A 27,111-nucleotide genomic window follows, 5' to 3' on the forward strand; every position below is an offset into this window, starting at 1 on the left:
TGTCCAGACGCAGCCCATCCATCTGTGCAATTCCAGGCACAGGAACCGAGCGAGCCTGGGAAAAATTAGCATCTCATCCACACCAGGATCCCCGGGAGCAACGAGTCCCACTCCCTTACACTTAAAAGGCCACATCTATCTAACAGCAAGGTATTGGTTTCTGTGGGACGCGCTTCGTGCTTCTCCCAGCCCAGGTCCCTGCTGGCACTGGCAGCCCCAGATCCTACTCGACAAGCAGCGGCTCTGCTTCCCAGCGCCTGAACCTGGGGGCCACTCGGAGCCCTTCTGCAGAGGGGACCAAGCTGTCAATCAGCTTAGCACAACCCCGACTCTGGTGGGATGGGAAGGGGTGGAACAAGGGGGGAGGTGGACTCCCCGTCCAGGACCTTGGTGAAGGTCACTGGCGGGGACTCCAGGCAGGGGATAGGGACCAACAATAGACCTGAGGGGCCACTTGTAGCAATATGACTGTGGACAGCCCACTGACAGCGTCTTCCTCGGCACAGGGCACAATGCTACCCACACCCCATGAGCCACCGTGTGCAGACCCCAGTGCAGCTTGTGCCCAGGAAGGGAGGGGGCCTGGGGAGCTGCCCCTGCCAGGGTGGCTGCCAGGGTTTTAGTCCTAGTTCCCTCACGTGTGCACCCATCCTACAGGCAGTGAGGGAGACGGAGCTGCCCACGAGGGCAGAAGGGTTCTGAGCCTATGCTGGAGGTGGTCCGATTTTTCGTCACAACTCACGATGACGCCTTCTGGCTGATCGCCAGGCGCCATCTTAGCCATGTGTGGCCTCAGAACCGGGAAGTGAGCATCAGTCTGCAAGTCAGGTTTCCTCTTCTCCATCTCTGATGTGACGTGCCCTACATCTCCCCCGTTTTGTTTTATTGGCCAGTGTCTACCTTTCACTGGAGAGTGTGCCTGTGTTAGGTTGTCCCCCTCTGGGGCTCTTACCTGTCACTGACTACCACTCTGGCTCTTCAGGCAGTTCACCTGCAGGATCGGCAGACCCAGTGGGAAACCTCAAGGAGGGGAGGTGACTTAGGCCTATGAAGAAGACCCTCTTGCCTCTGACTTACACCTGCACATCCTGGTAGGGCCCATGGCCAACCTCACAGGGCTCCCAGTCAGTATCTCGTAAGACGGCCTATCGCTGCTGGACCACCATCAATTGAACAGCTTTGGCTCGATCCTTGAGCAACTGGAGGAGCCTGTTGATTACACAAGGTCCAAATGTCAACACAAGCATTATAGTGACCAAGGGGCCTACCAAGGGGAGAAGGTAAAGGGGCCACCCATTTAGCCAAGTCCACAGAAAGCTTTATTGCAGCTCATTCCGACAGTTTTCAAGGTCTTTTTAACCTTTTAATCTTATCTTGAACAATACTAGAGTGACTGGCATAGAAGCAGCACTTCTCCTGAAGGAACAGGCACAGTCCTCCCTCTCTGGCCATAAGCAGGTCCAGGCCATGATGGCTTTGGAGGACTCCTGCAGCCAAGGAGTCGAGTTGAGATTGCAGGTCCAAGATAGGGCTGCAACATGGTGCATGTCACCTATCATCCGCTGAGAAAGCTTATTGTACATCTGCGAAGAAGTACCGAGGCCAGAGGTCAAGTACCCATCCCCGTGGCCACCCGCAGGCCCAACAGCAAAGGAACAGCATGAATGGCTCTTTGGGGCCTGGAAAGGGAATCATCACCAGCAGTATAGGCAGGGACTGGTCATTAAGGAGGATCCCAGTGTCAGGAGGAGGAGGACCACAGTGCAGACCCCCTCCAATTACCCAGTAGGACACCGTGCGCCATATCCCCACAGAGAAAGGCAGTACCCTTAGGAGGACAGAGCATACCACCTACTGATCCGTCAAAAAACCTATTGCCTCCACACCAGAGGGGATTCAACGTCCCCACATCTAGAGTGCTGTCTCTAGTGAGACAGATGACATTAGGCATGGTCACCAAGGGCAAAAGGACTTCTGAGTGGGGTGGGAGTATAGGGCATCTACTAGGGAGAGGTGAGGTTATATTCCACCAAACAGGAATGGCAGTAGCCTTTAAGGGTCCATTCTTTCCTGGGGGCAGGGGCATATAAGGACCAACAAATTGGCTTACCACCACTTACAGCATCAAAGTGTGCCTTCCCACAGCATGTATCCCCCAACAAACATGAATGCCACGAGGGAGACAATGAGGAGTCCAGTCACAACCAGGCAAAGCGTCCAGAATGGTCTTTTCATTTCAAATGAGAAAATAAAGAATCATACCTCAAGAGGGGGTGCTCTTGGGAAATCACTTTTGTTCTGGCAAACAGTATTTTAGATCTCTAGCGGGGACCCAAATTGGACTTGGCTCCCCAATCGGGAATCACATCCAAATCCCCTCCCTACACTAATGAGGGGATCAGCACCGTGCTATGATCCAGTAAGGGGTCCCTCCATCGGACCTCTACCTTTAAATAAGGTGTCTGATTAGACCAATGTCTCTGGAAAGCAGTCAGAGGTTGCTCTTGGGAAAAATTTGAAATAATGTAAGCATGGCTGACCTTAATCGCTCATGGGGGTTGCTTCCGCCTTTTTGTTTTATTAGTTGGTCCTTTAAGGTAATCTCCCTCTTCCTCACCAGTTGTTCTGCTCGGTCCCAGGTGGCCAATCCAAAAGACTGGCATCCACCAACCTGGGTGCAGTGTGTGCCAAGGTTTCCCAGTCCTTTCGGCCTGGGCATCTGAGATCTCTAAACCTCGCCTTTTGAGCCTGAATCTCAGCGCTTTAAGAGCCGGAGCACCATGCTTAGTGTGAGATTTCCCCATCTCTTCAGGGAGACCCTGACCTCGGAACTCGCTTGGCTTGGCTCCCCGATACTTTCGCTTTGGTGAACCGACTTCTCCATGTCCCTGTTCGGGCACCAGATGTCGGGGGTTTTAGCCCTTGTTCCCTCCCGACCTGCGGGAGAGATGGGAAGAACACGCCCTGGCCAGGATGAGCCAAGAAAGGAGAGGGCCGACTGACCGCCCGCACTCAGCCCTCCCTCGCCAGAGGACAATCAGACGCATCAGGGAGACCAGTCAAGGCTGGAGCTCGTTTATTGAGGAAGCACACACAGCTAATATGAGGCCCAGGAGCCAATCAGGATAAAGGTCAGCAGGGTGGGGAGAGCTCACGTGTACACCCATCCTACAGGCAGTGAAGGAGACGGAGCTGCCCACGAGGGCGGAAGGGTTCTGAGCCTATCCTAGAGGTGGTCCGATTTTTCGTCATAACCCACGATAACGCCTTCTGGCTGATCACCAGGCGCCATCTTAGCCATGTGCGGCCCCAGGACTGGGAAGTGAGCATCAGTCTGCAAGTCAGGTTTCCTCTTCTCCATCGTAGGTTTCTATTTCTCTGATGTGACGTGCCCTACAGGCAGCCAATACCTAGAGACAGCGAAGGCCTTTGGCGATGGCACCTGTCCCTGGCACCTGTTCTCTCCTCCCTGCCGCCAGGGGCTGGTGGCCTTCCTCTGCCATGCCCTGAGGCCAGCAGAGTGGAGTGGCCCTGCATGATGGGAGACCTCAGAAACCAGGAGCCCCTGGAGGCCTTTCCCAAGAGCCCACCCCCACCTGCTCTGCTGACTTACAGCCAAGGTCCACCTGTCCTGGGCGTACCAGGCCAGATACAGAAACCACCCTGTCCCACACAGGATCCTTAACCACAGCACAGGTGGCTCTGTCCTCGTCCCTCCCGGCATGTCCCTATGCGAGGTGCCCTGTCTGCGTCTCTGTGAATGACGGGTTCTCTCCTCAGTCTTCTCCTTGTCAGTCTCACATCTGAGTAAACCAGACCAAGGCCAGCCCAGCGGCTGCCCTCCCTCCCACACGTCCACAGGCAGATGCCGGCAGGAAGACCTGCAAAGGGCACGGCTCTGCACAAGCTTCCTCCTGGGAGGCCGAGGGGCAGGGACAGAAGAGGCACCCTTCCCTGGTCCTCCTCCAGGGAACGTGGCACTCTCCCGCTGGACCACAGCGACCTGGCAAGGGCTGCTTTACACCCTCTGGCAGGTCCACCTGGCCTTTTTCCTTCCCCCTGTAGGAGGCTGATTCAAACACGGAGCCCCAGGCGAAGGGCTCACCAGGCTCATGCAGAACCAAACACTCCGAGTGGACGTGACATGGGCAGGGCTGGGCGAGCCACTTGGGGACATGGGGTTCCCGCAGAGGGAGAGCTCAGTCTCTGTCCTCAGTTAGAGTGAGAGGTGCCCCCAGGAGGAGGGTCACTGGGGGCCTTTGGCGTTGGCACCTGTCCCTGGCACCTGCTCTCGCCTCCCTGCCGCCAGGGGCTGGTGGCCTTCCTCTGCCATGCTCTCAGGCCAGCGGCGTGGAGTGGCCCTGCATGGTGGGAGACCTCAGAAACCAGGAGCCCCAAGTCAGCCTGTCTCCTGTGAGCTGCTCCCGTCAGGAGTCTTGGCCACAGTGGGGGAAAGCCAGCTGCCAGCCACCAGCCTGTCTGAGCCCCAGGACTCCAGGCTGTAGCCCAAGTCCTGCAGCCTGGGGCTTCCCTGTGACTGCCCCAGCTTTGAAACTGAAAGTCCCACAGCCTAAAGTCCCCTGAGGACTGGGCATACTAGAATGCCGGTCACTCTGCTGCAGGCCTTCCTGGAGAAGGGCTTCGGGTCACAAGGTGCAGGTGAGCAGAGGGCCTGTGTCCAGGAAGCCTATGCCCCTGTCCTGCAAGAAACCCAGAGCTCACTTCCCTCAGCCTCACTTCCCTCCCCCAGGCCAGTGTCTCAAGTCCCTCTGCTCCTCGGAGTACCATCCTGGCTGATGGGCCTGGACTCAGCACTGTCCCGGGTCCCAGGAGACAGACGGGGGCAGCTTGAACGCTCTCTGGGGCTCTCACAGCTGGTTTTCTCTTTATTAGTCGCAGACGTTTTTCTCTGCACTCCCTGAAGCAATTGCTGCTGATCTCCTCTGAGACCCTGAAGACTTTTCCCTTTGACTCCCAGGTCAGGGAGCTTGGCCCTGACCAGGGCTGGTGGCTGCACACTGGTAGCTTCACATTGGCAGCGGAGGCTGGCTGGGGACACTGGGCCCCGCCTGGCCTGGCCTCCAGGTGGCCAGGCCTTGTTGCTGCATGGCTGGTGAGCAGCACAGGATTGACCTGGTCCTCAGCACACTCGCTCACGCCCCAGGTCATGACCCAGCTCCCACCAGTGAGCAAGTGCTGGCTGGCCTGTCCTGCGACCACTGACTCAGACCCAGGGAGACGGACGCCTGCCTGGGAGGACTGCCCTCCCGGGCACTTTGAAACCTCAGGCAGATGGCAAATAGGGTGTCAGCAGAGATTTCCATCAGGGGCCCTTCAAAGGGCACCCCAAGGCCCTGGAGAGGGGTTTCAGGGTCACAAGGTGCTGGTGAGCAGAGGGCCTGTGTCCAGGAAGCCCTGTCCCCTGGGGGTACCACGTCATCTCTCACTCTGACCCTGGCCTCTGGGAAAACCAGCACATTTCAGACATGCCCAGAGCCCACACAGGTAGATCAAGGGAGGCTGGACATCCACAAGACCAACATTTGCTCCGATCTTTGGATGTATTTGTGTCTTCTCATATTGGCAGTTCTTTAAGAGTTTCACAGAGTCTCATGTTTGGGCTTTCAATAGCCAAGCATTGAGTCTGTGGAGTCAGCAGTCCCACCTAAACCCACATGTTTTAACTCGTACAAGAGAGATTTTTAGTACCACCACCACCACCATTACCACCACCTCCATCACCACCACCATCACCATCATCACTATCACCATCACCATCATCACCATTACCACCACCACCAACACCAACATTACCACCACCACCACCACCACCATCATCAACATCACCATCACTATCACCATCATCACCATCACCATCATCACCACCACCATCATCACCACCACCACCATTACCACCACCACCACCTCCACCAACACCACCATCATCAACACCACCACCACCACCATCATCACCACCACCACCACCACCTCCACCACCACCACTACCACCACCACCACCTCCACCACCACCAACAACAACAACATTACCACCACCACCAACATTACCACCACCACCACCTCCACCACCACCACCACCAACAACAACATTACCACCACCACCACCTGCACCACCACCACCACCACCAACATTACCACCACCACCACCTCCACCACCACCACCACCACCAACATTACCACCACCACCACCTCCACCACCACCACCACCACCACCAACATTACCACCACCACCACCTGCACCACCACCACCACCTCCACCACCACCACCACCACCAACATTACCACCACCACCACCTCCACCACCACCACCACCTCCACCACCACCACCACCACCAACATTACCACCACCACCACCTCCACCACCACCACCATCATCAACACCACCACCACCACCATCATCACCATCACCATGTTCACCACAACCCCATCATCATCTCCACCACATTCATCACCATCATCACCACCACATTCACCACCACCACCACCATCATCACCATCACCATCACCGTCATCACCATCACCATCATCACCACCATCACCATCACCATCATCACCACCACCATCACCACCACCACCACCATCATCATCACCATCACCATCACCACCATCACCATGTTCACCACAACCCCATCATCATCTCCACCACATTCATCACCATCATCACCACCACATTCACCACCACCACCACCACCATCATCACCATCACCATCACCGTCATCACCATCACCACCACCATCACCATTACCATCACCGTCATCACCATCACCACCATCACCACTACCACCACCACCACCATCACCACCACCATCACCACCATCACCACCAACATTACCACCACCACCACCATCAACAACACCACCACCACCACCACCATCACCGTCATCACCATCACCATCACCATGTTCACCACAACCCCATCATCATCTCCACCACATTCATCAGCATCATCACCATCACCATCATCACCACCACCACCACTACCATCACCATCACCACCATAATCACCACTATCACCATTACCACCATCATTACTACCATCACTCCCACCACCACCACCTTCACCACCACCACGTCTTCTTGGCCATCATAGTACACCACCTTATCAGCATTTGGCTCCATTTCCCATGGGCCCCCTGTGGGGTTAAGCTCTGGACACCACAGTGGGGACTGGCTTGCTATGTCCCTTCCAAATGCTCTGTTCCCCTCCATCTTCCTCCTACCTTCTCAAATAAGCAAGTGCTCTGGGATAGGCCACTCAGGGCCTGCTCTGGGGACAGCCAAAGAGCCCCCCAGGTTGCCGTCAGGGTCGAGTGCGCTCGCTTGAGGAGAGCTTGGCCTACGGGAAGATCGGAAGACCTGGAGTGTCGTTGGTCTGGAGAAGTCAGGAGCCCCGCACTGGGTGACACTGCGGGATGTACGGGCCGTGAGCAGAGGGCTCGGGAAGCTCTCCGCACACCGCCTCTGGTCTGATTCCTGGTGGGTTTGTCATCTCCTCCCTTCCAGCGAGTCTGTCTGGTGGATTCTGGACCCCAGCACCCCGGGGAGCTGGTGCAGTGCTAGCAAGAAGCGCTGACCCTTCTCAGCGGCCCCACCTGGGTTCTCCCCGCCCAGAGTCACCCAAGAGGCCTGTGGAGCATCTCTAGGCACAGCCCTGAGCCACCTGGAGCTTGCCCTCGGCCTCCCCGGCCCTTTCCTCCTCCTCGCTTCCAAAATGGCATCATGATGGCCACCCTGGGAGCCTGGGCAGCAAGCACATAGCCACACGCTCAGGGAACCTACCCTGCAGCAGCCACGCTACCTGCTGCGAGCTCGCTGCCTCCCACGGAGCCCTCAGCCACAAAGGTGACAGGCTTCACAGTGAGTGGCACACGGGAGCACAGCCGCTCCCTCTATGGGAGTCCTGTGCCACGTGGGGATGCCCATCCCCCGGGTGTTCTGCTCACTGGAGACGGCGGGTCCGCTTGGTCTCCTGGGCAGCCAGTGTCCCTGGTTCAGCAGGTGGCAGATGGTGACGGCTCCTTTCCCTGCCCCCGCTCCCCTCACCGCTCACAGAGAGCAGAGTTTGGAGACTGGGGTGCAAAAAAACTGTTAGAGAGAGCAGAGGTTGGAGACTGTGGTGCATAAAGACTGTTGCAGAGATCAGAGATTGGAGACTGGGGTGCAGAAGGATCCTTGGAAAGAGCAGATTTTGAAGACTGGCGTGCAGAAGGCCTGCTACAGAGAGCAGAGTTTGGAGACTGAGGTGCAGAAACACTGTTACAGAAACTAGAGGTTGGAAATTGGGGTGCAGAAGAAACGTGACAGAGACCAGAGTTTGGAGACTGTGGTATAGAAAAACTGTTACAGATCGCAGAGGTTGGAAACTGGGATGCAGAAGGACTGTTGATTTTCAAACATATAAAGACAGAGGAATTCTTTGCTAGCAAAACTGCTCTCCAAGAAATGATAAGGGCAGCCCTTGGGCAGGCAGGAGGAGGTAGTGGACGAAAACAAGGATCCAAGCACAGGAGTGAGGAGCAGTGGATACAGGGCAGATATTGGGGGTTTTCATAGCTTTAAAAAAAATTAAATCATTAACAAAAACATACTGAGTTTAAGACAATAGAAGTAAAATGTACAACAGTAGCATACATCAAGGAGAAGATGACAGCAGTGTGGTGGTTATGCAATATGTGAAGGTATACAGCATCACTTGGATGCTGTATACCTGGACAGCACCATGTCAGAGATGTACACTAAAACTCTGAAATAACTCTGAAGTAACAGTGAAAAAAATTTTTTTGAATCACTGAATTTTTTTTTTAAGGGAAGAAAAACAGGAACAAAGAAGAGATGGGACAAAGAGTGAGAAAGAAAAAGAAAAGATGGCAAGATGGAACCTACTCATTTCAGTAATTGTACTAAATGTAAATGCGCCTACCACCCCAACTAAAAGGCAGAGACCATGAAATTGGATTAAAAGGTATCACCAGTTATAGACTTTTGACTACAACACACTTAAAATATGAAACACAAAAAGAAATAATGCTGTCACTAGGAAACCAAGAAGTGAAAGTGAACAGGCTGCTTCAAGCAGACAATGCACTTCAGAGTATAACCTACTGCCAAGTAGGCTGCTTCCCAGAAGTGAAAAGATCCCTGAAGGAGAGGAGAGGGTATATGATCTGGAGCACATAAGTACAAACAAAACAACTTCACAAGAAATGAGCAAAACCAACAGGGCAGTGGGAGAAATCAACACGTCCTTAGTCAGGGTCACTACATAACTAGCCAAATCAGGGAACAGACACTTGAAAACATTATCAACAGTCTGACTTTCATAAAATTTACACCTTCTCATCTGTAACAGCAGAATACACATTCTTATCAAATGTTCTCTAAAAATTTTCCAAGTTAGATTACATACTAAACCATAAAAAAAGGCTCAATATGTTTAGGAGGAATTGAGTAGCTCTAGTATGTTCTGACTGTATTCAAATTCCCCAGAAACTAGTACCAGAGAGCTATCTGAAAAATATGACTTACACAGCATCCAAATCCATGAAAACTAAGAGAGAATATGACCAGGCCATGGAAGATGTACACTGACACCTGCAAGTGCTACCAAGAGTCTACGATCACCTATGAATTGGAGAGAAAGACCCTGCTTAGAATTGGGAAAACCATCGTGGTTAGTAGTATACTTCTTCTGACATTCATCTACAGAATCACATCAATGCCAATCAAAATCTCACAGGTTTCTTTGTACAAATCAACAAGCTGATTCTAAAATTCCTATAGAAATGTAATGAACTTAGATTAATCAAACAAAAAGAAAATGAAAGCAGAGGACTATCTAATTTCAATGAGTTACATTAAAGTTAAGTCATCAAAATAGTGTGGCACTGACCTGAGACAAATACATGTACACACACACACACACACAATCTATTTTTTTTGTGTTTTGTTTTTCAGCACTAGGAATTAAACCCATGGCCTCATGTATGCTAGGCATATGCTGTACCACAGAGCCACCAAAACCTATTTTTGATAAATAGATGAAGGCAATCCAATGTAGAAAAAAATGGTCTTTTCATTTGAAACAAATGTGTTTTCCTAAAGGGAAAAATAAAAACTGAAATCCATACATATCATGTACAATATTAAAAAATTTTTTATGTAAACAAACAAACCTATATGTAAAACCAACAATTTGAAAATTGCTAATACAGAAGAAAAATTCTGTAGATTTTTATAAATAAAATACAAATCAAAACAAGACAAAACTGAGTGATGCATGGTGACACACACCTGTAATCCCAGTGACTGGGGAAGCTGAGGCAGGAGGATCTCAAGTTTGAGGCCAGCCTCAGCAACCTAGTGAGACCCTCCGCAACTTAGCAAGACCTTATCTCAAAAAATAAAAAGGGCTGGGGATGCACCTCAGTGGTAAAGCAATCCTGGGTTCAATCCCCAGTACCAAAAACAAAACAAAGCACAAAAACAAACAAATGCAAAAACAACCGAAAAAACTGGACCTCATCAAAAACAAAAACTCTTTGAAAAGCAAAATAAGTATTTTACAAAGAACTTCTACCCAAAATATATAAAGAACTCTAACTCAATAAGAAAACAAGTAATCAAGAATGAAATAGAAGATTTGAACACACACACTTTACCAAGAAGATGTATAGATAAACCATGAAAAGGTGTCCAACATCATTAGTCATTAGGGAAATGGACGTTAAAGCCACAATGAGACACTGCTACACACCTGTCGGAAGGACTGAAAGTAAGACCTACCACACCAGATGCTGGTGAAGAGCAACTGGACCACCCAGTGCCAGTGTGAAGGAGACAGGTTACACCGCTGTGGACGAGAGGCAGGCAGTTTCCCAGGTCAAACACATAATCATAGTCATTGCACAATTAGATATTTGCACTAGAGAAAAGAAAGTATTTCTGTACAAGGACTTTATTTGTAATATAAAGCTGTTTTAGAGGCGTAGGCAAAAACTGGGAGAAATCTAATGTCCATCGACAGAGGAATGTATAAACAAATTGTATATCTACGCAACAGAAGACTACTCAGCAGCAAAAACAATCACTGTCTGTGCGTGTGGTCCTAATGCAAAGTAAACATGCTGAGTGAAAGAAGCCAGACAGAAAAGAACACGTCATGTGGTTTCATTCTGCTAGAACCTTATACAATGTCAATCAATCTACAGAGACCGAAAACTGATCAGTAGGTGTCAGGGAGTATGAAAGAGAAAGAGGAGGGGAGGGATTACAACCCAGCAAGAGGAAATGTTTGGGGGTTCCCTGTCCCAGGTGTGGTGATGGCCCACATGGTGTGCATGTGTGTGAAAACTCAGCACAGCATCCAACCCAGGATGTGCTTTTAGAAGCAGAGCCATTAGTCAGAGGGTGTGCACCTCTCTCATCTGATGGACCCCACCAAATGCCCTTCCGAGGAGTCAGGGGGTATCCTTGCTCACTCTAGTGCCCTAAGCACAGATGACTCTGGCTGCAGCCCAAGGCAGCCCTGACTTGCTGGAAACAACATGCAGGGTGAGATGTGCTATGTGCCACAGGTGACAGTTACCTACAGATTCACGTATGTGAAGTACATACATTATTTGGTCATTGCTGTCACTCCCCAGCTTAAAAAGGGAAACTGAGACTTGTGAGGTTATGTGGCAGGCCTGATCACTAGGCTGGTGAAGAAGGCCTGGCAGATGGCCTCAGGTTGACACTCTGGCTGCTGTACCGCAGGGTTTCCCATGATGACTCTATGGGCATGTGGCACAAACAGCCTCTGGGGCCATTCCAAGAAGGATCTTCTGCAGGGAGGCACTTCTCACTTTAGGAGAAGCTGAGAAGGACCCCTCAGGATGACATGCTAAAATTGGATAGTGTGCATTCTGAAGCTGCATAGGCAGAAGGCCTTGAGGGCTAAATGTCATTAAGCCACACTGGAAGCTACAGACATATCTGAATAGAATGGCTGGCCACACTCCATCCCAGCGAGCTGTCAGAGGGCAGACCCACATAAGACAAATTTGTTTGCTCATTTGAAAAGGGTGTGCTTTCTGTTGCAACCTACCTTTTCAGGCAAACTATTACCTCGCAGAGAGAGAGGGAGCAAAAAAGCAATAACGCATAACAAGTATAGTCACATGCCATAGAGCCACTGGGATGGTCCTGTAAGATCACATTGCCTTGTGATGTCACAGCCTTCCAGTTCATATAAACGCAGCCTGATGTTCACTTCTTGATAAGAGAGCTAACGACACAGTTTTCAGAACACATTCAGTCACTAAGCGATACAGAACTGCACGCTTATGCACATTTGTTCAAAAGCTCATTGTGCTGCCCAGCTGGCCTCCTCCTTGTGGACCCTGGCCACCTGTTACATATAATAAGCTGTCTCCTACTGAGTTAAGACTAGAAACAAGACAGATGCCATCAAGAGCTGAGGTTTTTCAATGCAGGCTTAAGTGTGGAGCGCTGAAGGATGAGGGTGAAGTACTGATGAGGAGGTGCAGCTTCTGTGGTTTACTGCAATGGGAAAGAGTTGACCCAGGAGGCACAGTGCATTCCCTGGAGCCCCAGAGTAAGCACAAAAGTTAAACAGAGAAAAGAGTCCAGGGCATCGCAGTGAAATTTAGATGGAACGCCAAAAGTGGCCCAAATAACCGAGCAGAAAGCAGGAGGTGTGAGCAGACTCAGGCAACACAGAGGAAACAAATAATATACGCTGAGCATGAGTGCCAAGATGGGATTCTGAGACGGCCAGCTGCATGCGGTACACGCAGACCCAAGCAAAGAGAAACTGACCCAGCACAAGGACAGAACTGTCTATGTTGTGTGGACACCAGCGGTGTGGGCAGGCTGAGAAGGCCTGTATGCACCCACACCTGGTACCCCACTGTGCTTTCCAAGCACCCTCTGCAATAAGAAGACCCAGGCCTGCAAGGAAGGGGCAGCTCCTGCAGCTGGGCATTAGGAGCCTGGGTCCCTCAAGGTATCAATGTAAGGAAGAACAGCTCAGGAGACAAAAGAGGGGGATAAGAGCAGCAAACTACAGAGTAGACTGTGACATACTGGACTGTGACATAGGAAATCTGTATCCACCCATGCAGGAGACACGGCTGCTGTACATAAGGATTCCAAACAACATGCTCCCTGCCCCACGGCCCCAAAGCCTTGGCACCCTGCACAGGAGACCACAAGTACCACCTGCACCAGGTACCCTGATTTCCAGGGGGATTGGAGACCAAGGCAGGAGGATGGCAAATTTGAGGCCAGCATCAGCAACTTAGGAAGACCCTATCTCAAAATAAGAAATAATAAAAAGGGCTTGGGAAGTAGCTCAATGGTAGAGCACTTGTCCAGCATGTGCGAAGATTTGGGTACAACCCCTAGTACTGTCAAAAACAAAAAGGAGGAAGAAAACAAGCACCTACCTTAGGAAGTTAAAGGGGGAAAAAATAAACCTAAAGCAAGCTGAAGGAAAACTATACTATAAAACAAATATCAATGAAATTGAAAATGGAAAAACAATAGAGGAAAAAAAATTAAAGAATCTGAAAACTAGTACTTTAAATAGACCAATCCAATTGTAAAGTCCCAACAAGGCTGAAAAAGAAAAAAGACACAAAGTCATGATATCAGAAATGAAAAAGGTTTCTATTGCAGACTGCAAAATAAGACATATGAATGGCCAACAGGTTTATGAGAAAATGCTCATTATCAATTGTCAGCAATCATCAGAGAAATGCAAATCAAAACCTCATAGAAGCATCATCTCACACCTGCTGGAATGGCTATTTTCAAAAGGACAAAAGATAACAACTGCTGGTAAAGATGAGGAGGAAAGGGAACCCGTATTCACTGTTGGTGGGAATATAAATGAGTATAGCCATTATGAACAAAGGTATGGAAATTCCTCAAAAAATTAAAAATAGAATTACCATATGATCCAGAAATCCCACTACTGGATCCATGCACAAAATAAAGGACATGAGTATGCCATAGAGATATCTGCACAACCATATTTACTACAGGACTATTCATGTTGAGAAATGGAAAGAACTAAATTGGGGCAACTGCACTGGAAAGCAGTATAGAGATTCCTCAAAAAACCAGAAATGGAACCACTATTTGACCCAGCTCTCCCACTCCTTGGTATATATCTAAAGGATGTAAAATCAACATACTACAGTGACACAGCCACGTCAATGTTTATAGCAGCTCAGTTCACAATAACTAAACTATGGAACCAACCCACGTGTCCTTCAACAGATGAATTGGTTCAATCTGGTACAAAAAAAAAAAAAAATCTGAACCCAGGGCAGCAGGCCCTGGAACTAGAACTGTGGTTACCAGGGGCTGGGGGATGAACGGGAGGTGCTGATCAAAGGATACACAGGCGTGGGAAGCTCAGGGACCTACTCTACACCATGGTGACCACAGCCAAGAACAACAAATGTATCAAACACACATAAAGACTGCTGAAAGGACAAATTTTAATTGTTCTTACCACACACATATATACACACACACACAAAAAGAAAAAAAATCCTGCAATATTGTTTAGGAATAAAAAGGAATGAAAGATATCCAGATCAGTCAGAAAGATCAGTAAGAAAGAAAAGGAACTAGCCTGGTCCAGTGGTACATGACTGCAATCCCAGCAACTTGGGAGACTGAGGCAGGAGGATCACAAGTTTAAGGCCAACCTGGGCAATTTAATGAGACCCTGTCTCTAAATAAAAAATGAAAAGTAAGTCCAAGGATGTAGTTCAGTGGTAGAGCAAGTGCTTCACATACAAGAGGCCCTGGGTTCAATCCCCAGTTCCACTAAATAAATAAACAATCAGGACTGAGCATGTGGCTCAGGTGGTAAAGGACCTCTGGTTCCAATCCTTAATGAAAAAAAAGGTGGGGAAAAGGAGACGAACAACACTATAAATCACTTAGATCATAAAGACATACACCTAACAACAGAATAGCCATTCTTCTTAAGAGCATGTGGAATATTCTACAGAATAGATCACATATAAAACCTTGAAACAAGTCTTAAGTTAAACTTGTTAATGTAATGGAATTACTGCAATGAAATTAGAAATCAATCACAGAAGGAAAATAAAAAGCTCATAAATAGGTGGATATTAAACAACACTCTTAAACAACAATGGGTTGAAGATGAACTCACAAGGGAAATTAGAAAATACCTGGAGACCAAAACCAAGAAGGAAACTTACAGCTATAAATCCTAAATTAAAAAAGGAAGCTCTCAAGTCAATAATCTAACAGTATGGCTTTAAGAAACTAGAAAAAAGAAGAGCAAATTAGCTCAAATCCAGCAGAAAGAAAAAAACAATAATGATCAGAGCGGAGATGAGCAAGACCGAGGACAGAAATGCAATAGAGAAACACATAGACCCAATAGCTGATGATTTGAAAAGGTCAATAAATTGGCAAATCTTTCCCAGATTGACTAATAAAAAAGAGAGAAGATTCAAATTATGAAATTCAGAAATGAGGGAGGGGACATTACTACTGGTTTCACTGAAATCAAAAGGATTATAAGAGAATACATAAACACATATAAAAACAAATGTGATAACTGAGACACAAATGAAGTCCAAGAAATACAAACTACCAAAACTGACACAAGAAGAAATAGAAAATATCAACAAATCCATAAAAAATACAGAGATTATATCAGTAATCAAAAGAGGACCAGATTGCCTCACTGTTGAGTTCTACCAAACATCCAAAGAATTAACACTCATACTTCCCAAACTCTTCCAGAAAGCTCATGAGGAGGGAACCCTGCCTGATTTGGTCTGAGAACAGCATTATGCTCACACTGAAGTCAAAGATTAGCTAAAGAAAACTGAGATCAACAACCTTGATGAATACAGGCATGAAATCCTTAACCCCAACTCAGCAAACTGGAAGGGGTTCTACCAGGTGTGCACAGCTGTCTCAATATCTGGAAACCAGCCAGTGTAACACCCAACATTAATAGAATAAAAGTCTCCTCTAAGTGGAGGCAGAAAAAGCACTTGACTAAATCCATCTCCCCTTCACAAGAAACACACAAAACAAACAGGAACAGAGGGGCTTCCTCAACATGATAAAGGGCATTTTTTTCCAAAACCTCATAGCTGACATCAATCGCAACATCGAAAGACTGCAAGCTTTCCCCTAAGATCAGGAATAAGGCAAAACGGCCCATTTCTATTACTTCTATTCAACACAGCCGGAGCAATTAGGCAAGATGAAGAAATAAAAGGCATCCAGCACACAAGAGAATGTAAACTGTTGTATTCACAGATGCCATACAAACACCACACATAATCTGCAAAAAAAAAAAAAAAAAAAAAGAAAGAAAGAAAGAAGAAAACCCGGTTAATCAAAGAATTTGGCAAAGCTGCAAGATCCAAAGTCAACATGCAAAATAAAAAAAAAAAATCACTTGTATTTCCATACACTAGCCATGAACAATCTGAAAAGGAAATTAAGAAAATTCCATTTACAATGGCATCAAAAAGAACAAAATACTCAGGAATTAATTTATCCAATGTGATATTAGATCAGACCCTAAAAACTACAAACACTGCTAAAAGAAAACCCAAATAAATTTAAGACACTAGTGTTCAGGGATAGGAAAACTTATTGAGATGTCAGAAGCAGCAAAACAATCCAGAAAAGAGCAGTAAATCTGAAGATTCGTGCCATCTGATCCCAAAGCTTCCTGCAAAGTCACAGTGATCAAGAAGGGTGGACTTGTGCACACTGGCAATCAGGACGCTCAAGTACGTGATGCTGTGATGCTGTGTGGACGTCGCAAGCCTCAAGAGGTGACAGCAGAGGATTTGTCTCCCAGGACAGCAGGGCTGGGGAGCAGAGCAGTGGTGGGCGGAGCAAGAGACACAAGGAATGAGCAAAAGGGAGAGCAAGGGCTTGGGAGGTGATGAAATTATTTTGTTCTCTGATTATGGGGTGATTAAAATTCACCACTAAAAAACAGTAACTTTACTACATAACGATTGAAAAAAATTAAGATGATCCTAGGACATGTCCTAAAACCTACTGTGTAGTGATCACATAATCTTGTACACACCTCTCAGAGCGTGACCATGGTGTGGGTGGAGTTGGGAGGAGAGTGATCACTGATGTTCTGCAGAAATGGATGCATGTAGTGATAGGAAAAGGTAGACTGAATTTGGCTTTTTTCATTCTTTCTTTATTTGGTACTGGTGATGAACCCTGGGGTGCTTTACTACTGAGCTACATCCCTAGCTCTTTTTAAGACAGGGCCTCAAACTTGCAATCCTCCTGCCTCGGCCTCCTAAGTCACTGGGATTACAGGTGTGCACCATCACACCCAGCTGCTTTTCTCATTGTTTTAGAGTTCAGAAGATGATATGTGTCTTAAGACCTGCTCTTTCACAGACAATTGCCACCACCCAACTCTCAATACTGCTGGTTAAACCACGCTTGAAAATGGATGTACTCCACTGTATGGAACCCAGGCCTCCATGAAGTGAGCATCTTTCTTAGAAACTGTCCTGGGATGGTGTAAGAAGGCAAGAATGCACATGTGGGATGTGGCCCACGGTGTGCACCAAATAAGCGGCAGCAGGCAACTTATTACAATTTTGCTACTGACAGCTACTACTAAAGTGAGTAGTTGTCACCATTTTCAGAAACAGAATGATCAGAATCCTGGAAGCAACCAGACTCCCGTAGTCAAATAAAGATAGGCTCTAGGGACAGAGCACCTAAGTCCAACATGCCAGCAGTTTGCCCATGAAGATGCCATGGTTCCTGAATAGCTGAGAGCACGAAGTCACTGAAGCTCAGAAGGGGTTAATGGACCACACAGTGGAGCAAACTATATGGCAACACAAAAGGTCTGAGAAAGCAGAGAAGGTGCTAATTTGTAACATAAGGAGGAGAAACAGCCTTCAATCATCTGCTTCACTTTTCAAATATATACAGAAATGGAAAAACAAAGCCTTGAGCTTTACGACAGTGACTTGAACGGGTTCATTAACGCGCACTCCCTCAAAATGCTGCAAAATCAAAAGTAAAGGCTTTCTCATTTTCCTCAGGCCTACTGCTGAAGACAAGAAAATAACAGAGACAACATCACAAAGCCTTAGAAGTCAGACAGCAGACAGTGAGTGGCAGTGACCCCAAAAAGCTGAGTCCCTGACCAGGAGAGGATGAGCTCAGAGGCTTTATGCCACCAAGCCTTAGGAAGTGTCCCCTGGGGTGGGGGGGTGATGTCTAAAAGCAGGAAGAAGGGGGTTGGAGCTGGAGAAGGGGTGAAGGCCTTCATTTAAGGCAGCATTTTAGGAATATTTATGATTCATAGGCACTTGCAGATTAATACAAGGAGGTTGCTGCCCTCTTCACTCAGTTCCCTGGATGGTGTCCACCTCAGTGGGGCATCAGAGCTAGCTAGCAGAGCTGCCACTGCCTTCCTGACTTTTGCAGGTCACGGGCTCTCAGGCTCCTGCCCCCCAGCAAGATGCCAACAGGCTCACCCGGCTGTCTCTAGTAGACATGGGCACTCCTCCCCACCCTGGCCATCTCCTCTTCTGTCTCCTGGACGAGGCTGAGTGACCTGCCACCAAAAGCTCTCTAGCTGTTCAGTGGAATTCCCCAGGGAAACCACTGGGGCCTGCAGAGACCTTTCTTGGGAGCATTTTAATAATGGCTTCAGGTTTTTAATGTCCTAGAACTATTCAGATAATCTATTCATCTTTTGGTATATATTTGGTACATATCTTTTGGTATGTATTTCATATTTTGGTATATATATTTGGCATACTTCATATTTGGTAGTTGAAGGTTTTTGAAGAACTGATCTCTTGCTTCCAAGTGAATGAGTCTCTGAGCATGAAGCCGTCTGCCGTGCCCTGTGACACTACAGGATCCACAGCGGCAGCCCCTGCTTCAGCCCTGATACCGATGATGTGTGTCTTGTGGCTTCTTAATACTTGTCAGTTTTGCTAGCAGTTTATCAATTTTATGGATTTTTTTTTAAATGGCATTTTGTTCAGTGATTTTTTCTCCGTTCTATTTTTTTTTATCAATTTCATTTCTTTCTGCTCTTCATTATTTCTTTCTGCCTATTCTAAGCTGCTTCTGCTCTTCCCTCAGGTTCTCACAATTAGCACATAAATAAGAGTCTTCTTTTCTTCTCTAATGTGAATGTCTCTGAAAGTTTCCTTCTCAGTGCTGGTTTCACTGTATCTGACAAAGTTTTGTATTTTCATTATCACTCAGTTGTGTATATTTCTCTTGAGAATTCCTCTTTGACATGTGGAGGATTCAGAAGCACATTTGGAGATTTTGTGTCATTTCTGATTGTTTGGAGATTTTTCTGTTGTTTTTCTGTTATTGACCTCTACTTTGAGCTCAATGTAGCCAGAGAACATACTGTACATGAATATGATTCCTTTAATTTTGCTAAGGTTTGTTCTGTGACCCAAGATAAAATCCACTGTGGTAAATGTGCCAAGTGGACTTTAAGAGAGAATGGATAGTGCTCTGCAAACACTGACCATACCTGTTAGCTGACAGTGACATTCAGTTCCAGATCTTTGCTGCTTTTCTGTTGGCCCCCCACCAACTGTGGACAGCAGTGCATGGGTGTTCTCTGTAAATGCTTGAGTGTCTGTTTCTCTCCTCAGTTCTATCTGCTTCTGCTTCCTGTGTTTTGAAGTTCTGTTGAATGGCGTGTATACACACGACAGGGCAGGTGCAGGGCTGCCATGGGCCCTGCTGATACCAACCTGACAAAGTGGGATGCCTGCAGAAAAAAGGCCTCCCATCCTAATGGCAGAGATGCCTGCTAGCATCAGACATGGTTCATGAGGGCAGTAAGGAGCCCCTTCACCTTTGTCTCTCCAGTGCCAGATGGGGATAGAAGCTCAGCTACCTGGTCAGCCTGACTCAACCAAGGTAGGACAATCCTAGTCAGGGACACAGCCTGCCCACCTACTCAGCCCTGCTACACTGCCAGGCAGGGGCACTTGTGAAGGCTGGGGTAGGAAGTAGACTCACTGGGCAGGGGCTCTGTGGGGCAGTGGGGTGGAGAACAATTCTTTCCCTGGCATCAGCCAAAGTCAGAAAGGCATATTCAAGGTTACCCGCTATCAGGTGGCACCCCTGTGGCTGGGGGAGTGAACGTCTTTGGAGACTTTGGTCTATGTCTATGGCTGGTTGTGCATTCAACCTTTTGAGGGTTCCATGTCCAGGACATACAGCTGGTATTCTGGGAACTCAGGGGACTACCACCTCACTGTCCCCAGTCCTGAGGTCCCCGCTGGACTGCCTTCCTCCATCTTGCAAGGCATCCTCCACCAGCTGGCTGTGTGTGTCTAGGTCTGCAGGTGTGAGTTGGACCTGGGAAGAAAGGGGACTGCCGAGGAACTGAACTGGATGTTGAAGATTCTTGAAAACTGGCACCCCTCATCCTAACTTCACCTCACGCCAGTGATGCCACATCTTTGCCGAGTACCACAGGCCCCTCCTCTTCAAAGAACAGTGATTCTGGGCTTGGGGATAAGTCCTCTGCTAAGGTACAGCAGGATGACCCCATCCCCCAGGTCAATGGGACATTAAAGTTCCACCATGATGCTGAGCTTCCAGCACCATCCCCCACCCAGCTCCCAGGAGCTGGTAACAGGCTGATATCTGCCAGGCCCAAGTCTCCAAAGATATGCCAGGCTGAGAAGAAACCAAAGAATAATAATTCTGAGGGCACCAAGTGAAAGACCCCAGCTGGGATCTCCTAGCAAAGCCACGGGGACAAATCCCAGGTTTCTAGCCAGGTGCTTGCAACCTCACTCCTAAATGTGCAGCCAGGGCTCCAGGGTACCAGTGGGTACTGCAGAGTACCACACTATCCTCCGACATCTCCAGCACCAGCAGGCAGGGCTCCCTCAGCCCCCAAAGCCTGGGGTTGCCCACGTGGACTGGGGCCTAGCCAGCACATCCGTGGGACCTGGCAGGCAGTAAGCGTGGCCGTGACGGAGAGGCTCCGGAGTGTGACTAACAGGCATTGGCACAGACACACGAGCCTCTGGAATCACTGAAAGTCTACCCAGTTGCTAAATCCACAGACAACATTTAGGATTTGCCAGAGCTGCTATTTGACAGCAGAAAATAACGAATCCAGATTTGTTCCACTTGAAAGGGCCTCAGCTGTTGCTACTTAAATCTGTACTGACACTTCCGTTTTCTGTGCTGAGATGATGTGGTGTGAGGGATGTGTGTCACTTACACAAAACAAGTAAGTATGTCTACTCTCTTGTGTGTAGCAAATGTAACCTAGGTGAATGCACACACATATGAACTCCCAGTACCCAGGTTGGCAGTGCTGTCCCCCTCGTTCCCCCACCAGCTCTCCTGTGACCAGCTGGCCGACTGTGGTCACGGGGAAAGGCTGGCTGACAGCAGCAGGGCCCTCGTGTCCACTGTCTTTCTCTGAACCAACCACTTCAAAAACCACTCCTCAGAAACTTTCAGAGGACTGAAGGAAAAGCACTTCAACCTCAGAAGTGAGAATCAAAAGGAGAAACAGACCCTTGTTCAAAGGGGGTCATCTAAGTCTCCCCTCTCTTCTGCGGCTGCAGGGAAACAATGACGAGCCCTCTGGCCTTGACAGCACTGGTGTCTCCCCCAGGGGAGCTGGGGCAGATGCTTCTGGTGTCTAGAGACACTGCTCGTTCAGCTGGCCCCAGCCCCTCTGTCACTACTTCCCAGCCAGAGGGCTGCCTGATGTTGTCTGAAGAAAACTCACTACAACAATATGCTCCTCGTTCAGGACAAAAGTGAGCTACAAATATGGCTATCTCAAGAACACCAAGCCTACCTGTGATGCTATGGGACACTTGAGGCACAACCCATGTGCCTGCCCTGAGCCTGGATGGCTGGGGTCGTGGGAGGAAAGTGAGAAGGTACAGGGGGTGCCATTGCAGGGTTGGGCAGAGGCAGGGAGCGCCAGAGGTGCTAGCCCACCCAGTAGAAGGAACAGACCTTAAGAGAGAGACAGGTCTGTGGAAGGAGAGGCGGGTCAGCACCGTGGCCAAGCAGGACTCCCCCACCTGCACAGGAATCTGTCCCTGAGAAGCCAGAGGAGCCACCTGGGCTCTGTGAGTCCTGGTTTTACACTGTCTCCCTGGCTGAGTGCACTACGCAGAGCCCCTGCTCACCTGGGGTTGCCTGTCACACATGACCCAAGTGTGGAGCAGCCACCCAGATGCAGGTACCTGTGTGACAGCCATCTCCACCCTCAGCTGCTCCTTGGCTGGAAGTCAGAAGTGCTGCTGCAGAACTGTGGTGCAAAACTCCACCAAAGCCTCTCGACACATGCCGACCAGCTCCCAGCGGCCAGCCACGAAGCTGCTTCTTTCCACAGCTGCGTTTTCCAAGTGAGACAATGGGGACAAGAAGCTTTGATCGTTGAGCAAAAGATGTCAACAATAAAGCTCTTTCTTGAAGTTTAAAAAATAAACCCAAAGCGTTCCAGCCCACACAAGCCCCACCCACGCCTGGCCATGCTCCTGTCAGCCGCAGCATGAGAGCTGTGGGCAGCCAGAGTCCTGGCAGAAGACAGGATGCCAGTCTGTGACAGGAGAGCTGAGTAACACAGTGCTGGCCCATGTTGACAGCCTCAGGCCCTTGGGGCAGACTGTCCTCTGCCCCCTTGGCTAACACCCTGAGGCGCACCTGCCAACACCCAAATCCAATCCCTTCACTGCATCACCTGATAACAGGATTCCCAGGGACACGGGGTGGAAGGGGGGGGGACAACCACAGGACATACCTGTCTTGCATGGCATTAAGGACTCTCTCAGGTGAGGGGCCAACTATGCTGATTCCTGAGCACTTGGTGCCTCCTCCATGAGAGCTGACCTGGGGCCTCCATCAGCCCAGCACTCTCTGGATGCCTCCTCCACGGCCAGCTCCTGGCCCTTGTTCCTCTCATGGCAGACACCAGCTGAGCTCTCCTGCCTTTGTGGCCCTTGGCGGCATGCACTCCTAAGCTGCTAGCCATCTTTTGGGGCCTCCCAGTCTCATTCAAAAGCCTCTTGCATTGAACACCCCCCCACACACACACACCACCACCACCACTCACACCTCTGTGTTATGAGCTCTTCACCACAGATAGGGCTGCTCCATGAGCTGAGGGGTATATGTATAGGAGATATGCTCGGCCCTCCTCTGGCTGGGAACAGTCACTTCAGCTTGGAAGGGTGTCCCACAGCAGATGCTGCCTGGCACTCAGCTGGGGAGAGCTGCCCACCCTGGAGGCGAGTGGTGCTGGCTGCTGCAAATTCAATCATGTTGCTCTTCTACTTTCAAACACATAATGGCTTCCCATTGTTCAGAGAATAAAGACCAAACCCTCACTGGGGCCCAGGCCTGGCCTCCAGCTCCCCTGCCATCCTATGGTTAACCCATGGCCACACACAAACGTTTTTCCCAGGGGAGCCCCCTGCCCCCAGACACCTGCTCTCACAGCACCACCACATTCCTCTCCATCCATAATTACAGAGCCAGGATTGCCTGTGAATAATGTCCCCCCAAGTCCCCATTAAACCACAAAACTGATGAAGACGGAGAGTGTGCGTCTTGCTCACCACTCCATCATCCTCAGTGCTGAGCCCTGACGGTGCCCACGGCGCACACGCGGTGTCTACCGAGTGAATGAGGGAACGAGCGCAAAACAAACAGCCTGGGATCTGGCAGGTCTCCAAAGTGCTATTTATAAGGCCTCCGTCCATATATTAGAAATGCTTCAGAAATGAGGGAGGAAACCTCAAACCTGGAAGGGACCATAACTGTTTTTGGCTCAACACTTCTGGGCCTGGTTGGACCAGAGGCAGCGCACATATTTTCTTGCTTTTACTCAACAACCCTGCAAAGCTGGGGTCATCCATACACTACCCACGAGAAAACGGAACCCACAGGGGAGAAACAGCTGAGGCCACTTTAGCCCTGGGTACCAGGGTTTGTTCCAGTCTGCTGGGCCTTGGCTGCACAACCCAGGGAGGGCCATTAAAACTCCAGCACCAGTGGCCTCACCAAGGGCCACCTGGTATTCACTGGGGCTGTCCTGGTTCCCAGGTCTGTTCTCATTTCACTCACCAGAAACAGCTCCCTGGGTGAGAAGCCCTGGATGCCAGACACTTGGTCCATGGCATACACTTAGGGCAGAAGGGAGGCTCCCCAGGCACGGCCACTCAGCCACACTCACTCTGCATCCACAGTTGCTGTCTCCCATGAGAGATGCCAGAACTGGAAACTTGCCACTTCGACTAGAAACTGAATGGTAGGGCTGAAGTGTGCATCAGGGGACAGTCAGGAGGGGCTGCTCAGCACCCCACCCACACATCTGGATCTCCTTTAGGACCCTGACATGTCTTGGGGAGAAAGGAAATAAGATCTGGGAACAATCTCAGCCCGCGGTCTCTGCTTACAGAGAAGTGAGAGGTGCTGGATGGCGGAGGTGCAGGAAGCGCATCTAGGAAAACAGTAGCTCAGGGCAAGTGAGCGCGTCCTGAATAATGGACAAAGGTGCCCAGCTGACAACAGAAAGCACATCTGGTCGGGCTACTGCTTCTGTAAGCAGTTCTCCTCATCTGCACCTCCCAGTATTCCACTGCTCATAAATTCCTTGCTGCCTCTAGAGTTGCACAAGCCAAGAAGATGGGCCTGTTGCTTTACCTTGCTGGCAGCAAAGGCAGGTCCTACCAGATGCCCGACAAGAGTGTCTGCGAGCTCCTGAACATGGGGGAGGCTGCAAGGCCCAGCTGTCTGCCAGTGCTGGCCAAGAAAAGGATACTGGAAAAGGTCCAGCCCAGTGGAGATGAGTGTCCCTGCAGAGGAACCCAAGCGGATGGAATGTGATTGAGGAACAAAATGCCATCCAGGAGGCAGTGGAGGAAGGGGTTCTAGTAGACTCCCACTGCCAGCAGCCCCAGCCCCAGCACAGCGTACCTGAGTGTGTCCACCTCCTCTCTGCAGAACGGGAAGCTCGACTCAGCAGAGCCCAGCTGGGACTTCAGCATCTTCAGCTCCATCTCCAGCTGCGAGAAAACACAGGGCCAAGGGTCAGCAGGTGCAGGGGGCTCTGCAGGCCTACAGACAGCACAGAGCCTAGAACCTTGCCTGGCCCCAGAGGTCCCAAAAGCACCATTCAAAGGTTCCCCAGACCCAATCCCCTCCTCCTGCTAGGGAACATAGGACGGGGGGCTGTTTTCCTGGGAATCCCAGCAGCCTGAATCTGCAAGGCCACCAGCATGCTACCTCTTGCAAAAATCACCCTTTCCCTTCCTTAACACTTCTGTCTGCAGATTAGCCATGGAGTCACAGTCATTCTGGGAATAATGTGGAGAGACACCAAAATCTCTGGGGCAAAAAGGGACACAGTAACTGGAAAGAACATATTCTAAATTTGCCACTGCTTTGAATGAACAGTCACAGTATTTTCTTTCTTTTGCTACTTCAGATTCCTCTATAGAATACAGAAGCTGAAGGCCTCCTCCAGGAGGAAAGTGAACTGTAATAACACTTGGACACATCAGGGTGGGAGGGTTAGGGAGTGGTGGATATGAGGAGTCCCAGTAATTTCAGGCTTGAGAATGGGTACTGTCAATGGCCAGCCACTGGCCAGGGACCTCAGGAGCCAGAGGACATGCACTCAGAGCTAACCTCCTCTCTCCACCCAGACATGGGCTAGCTAAGGAGGCCCCAGGATTCCAAGGAGCAGCCTAGAAGGAGCCCGAAACTGTGCCGCAGCTGCAGCTCAGAGGCTGTCTGCTAACAAAGTCTGGCCACTCCTCAGTGCAGCTCTCAGGTGCCCTTACCCTTCTCATCCTTGCCAGATGTGGTCCCTTGACCTTGGACTTCTCAGCCTCCAGAAACGTAGGTGGCAGAAATAACTGTTTATTATAAATTATTGTCCTCTGGTGTTCTGTGATAGCAGCTACCGATGGACCAAGACAATGTATTTCAACTTGCCAATGACATTCACTCCTAGCATGCTGACACTAACATGCACTAACATGTCTCCTCTGTGAGGTGTGCACTTGTGCAAGGCCTTGTGCAAACCACAGTTGTTACCGACACAGTTGCTCACTACCAAAGAGCCCTCCCCCTTCCTCTATACTCGGGCCGTCCATATACCTTGCAGGTGCCTATCCTGAGAATCTGGTAGAAGTTTCCCTGAAACTGGCTCCGCCTGATGCATCTTCCATTTCTCTTTGTTGGGAGAGGGCAGCAAGACAACCGGAGCTATTTCGTGCCAACTTTGCTCTTTAATAAGTGGCCTGTTTAGAATTTTCTTTTCTGGGTTCAGAATTGATGAGAAACTTTCTAGGAAAATATTATCTATTCCAGATGTTTGTGTTTATTTAAAAGGACTTGCAATATGGTTCATAATTCTTTCCACAGAAGTCATGTAGAAACCATATTCTTTTTAGGGTTATTTTTTACTTGTCACTTACCTTACTATAGAGGTTTGACATATGCAGAGAGGTCTAAGCCATGGGTGCAAGCTGGGAATATTCTGTGTAGGGTGTGGGGGCCCCACCTGGCCACATAGAGTCCTCAGCACCGGAAGCTTTCTAAGCCTTCCCCAGCCAGAAGCTTGAACATAATTAGTCCTGCTTCTTATTTTGGGTGGTGATGCTATTACATTTTACTCGAGTTGTGAATAATTCATCTATTTTATTGGCTTCATTTCAAGTAACAGGCACCTGGACTCTTATTATTTCTACTACTTCTTGCTCTGCTGTTAACCACTGCTTTGACCATTAGATTCCTAACTTTTGTCTTACTGGGGTTTTCTTTTACTGCATCTCTGACTTCTGCAGCTGGAGGTTAGTCCATGTATATTCATGATTTCTTGTCCCATGGTATAAATATTTAAACCATGAATTTAGATGTTTCCACTGGCTCTGATGAGGACTGCTTTCAATACAATTGTTTTCTAGATTTTACGCACTTTTGAATTGCATTTCTTCTTTGAACCAAGAATTAAGACAGAATGTTTTGTTCTGTTTGTCTTTG

General features: G+C 49.1%; 1 protein-coding gene across 12 annotated transcripts in view; it reads right to left on the reverse strand.

Annotated features, from left to right (window-relative positions):
* Positions 1-971: 971 nt before the first annotated feature.
* Positions 972-27,111, reverse strand: part of LOC144373568 (mitotic spindle assembly checkpoint protein MAD1-like) — a 245,640-nt gene continuing 219,500 nt past the window's right edge. For 4 of the 12 annotated variants that reach the window (XM_078036591.1, XM_078036593.1, XM_078036592.1 and 1 more), the window contains 4 exons: positions 25,039-25,127; positions 24,884-24,917; positions 22,305-22,488; positions 7,931-8,103 (listed from right to left, as the gene is read on the reverse strand). In XM_078036591.1, the coding sequence (XP_077892717.1) occupies positions 7,958-8,103; positions 22,305-22,488; positions 24,884-24,917; positions 25,039-25,127 (453 nt within the window). In that variant the 3' untranslated portion in view covers positions 7,931-7,957. Of the gene's footprint in view, positions 1,210-3,059; positions 3,411-7,928; positions 8,104-8,204; positions 22,489-24,765; positions 24,918-25,038; positions 25,128-27,111 lie in introns of those variants that run through there. The other 8 variants (XM_078036595.1, XM_078036597.1, XM_078036590.1 and 5 more) reach the window with 8 other exon arrangements.

The sequence above is a fragment of the Ictidomys tridecemlineatus genome, unplaced genomic scaffold (assembly GCF_052094955.1).
Source record: "Ictidomys tridecemlineatus isolate mIctTri1 unplaced genomic scaffold, mIctTri1.hap1 Scaffold_435, whole genome shotgun sequence".
In the NCBI taxonomy this organism is placed as follows: Eukaryota; Metazoa; Chordata; class Mammalia; order Rodentia; family Sciuridae; genus Ictidomys; species Ictidomys tridecemlineatus.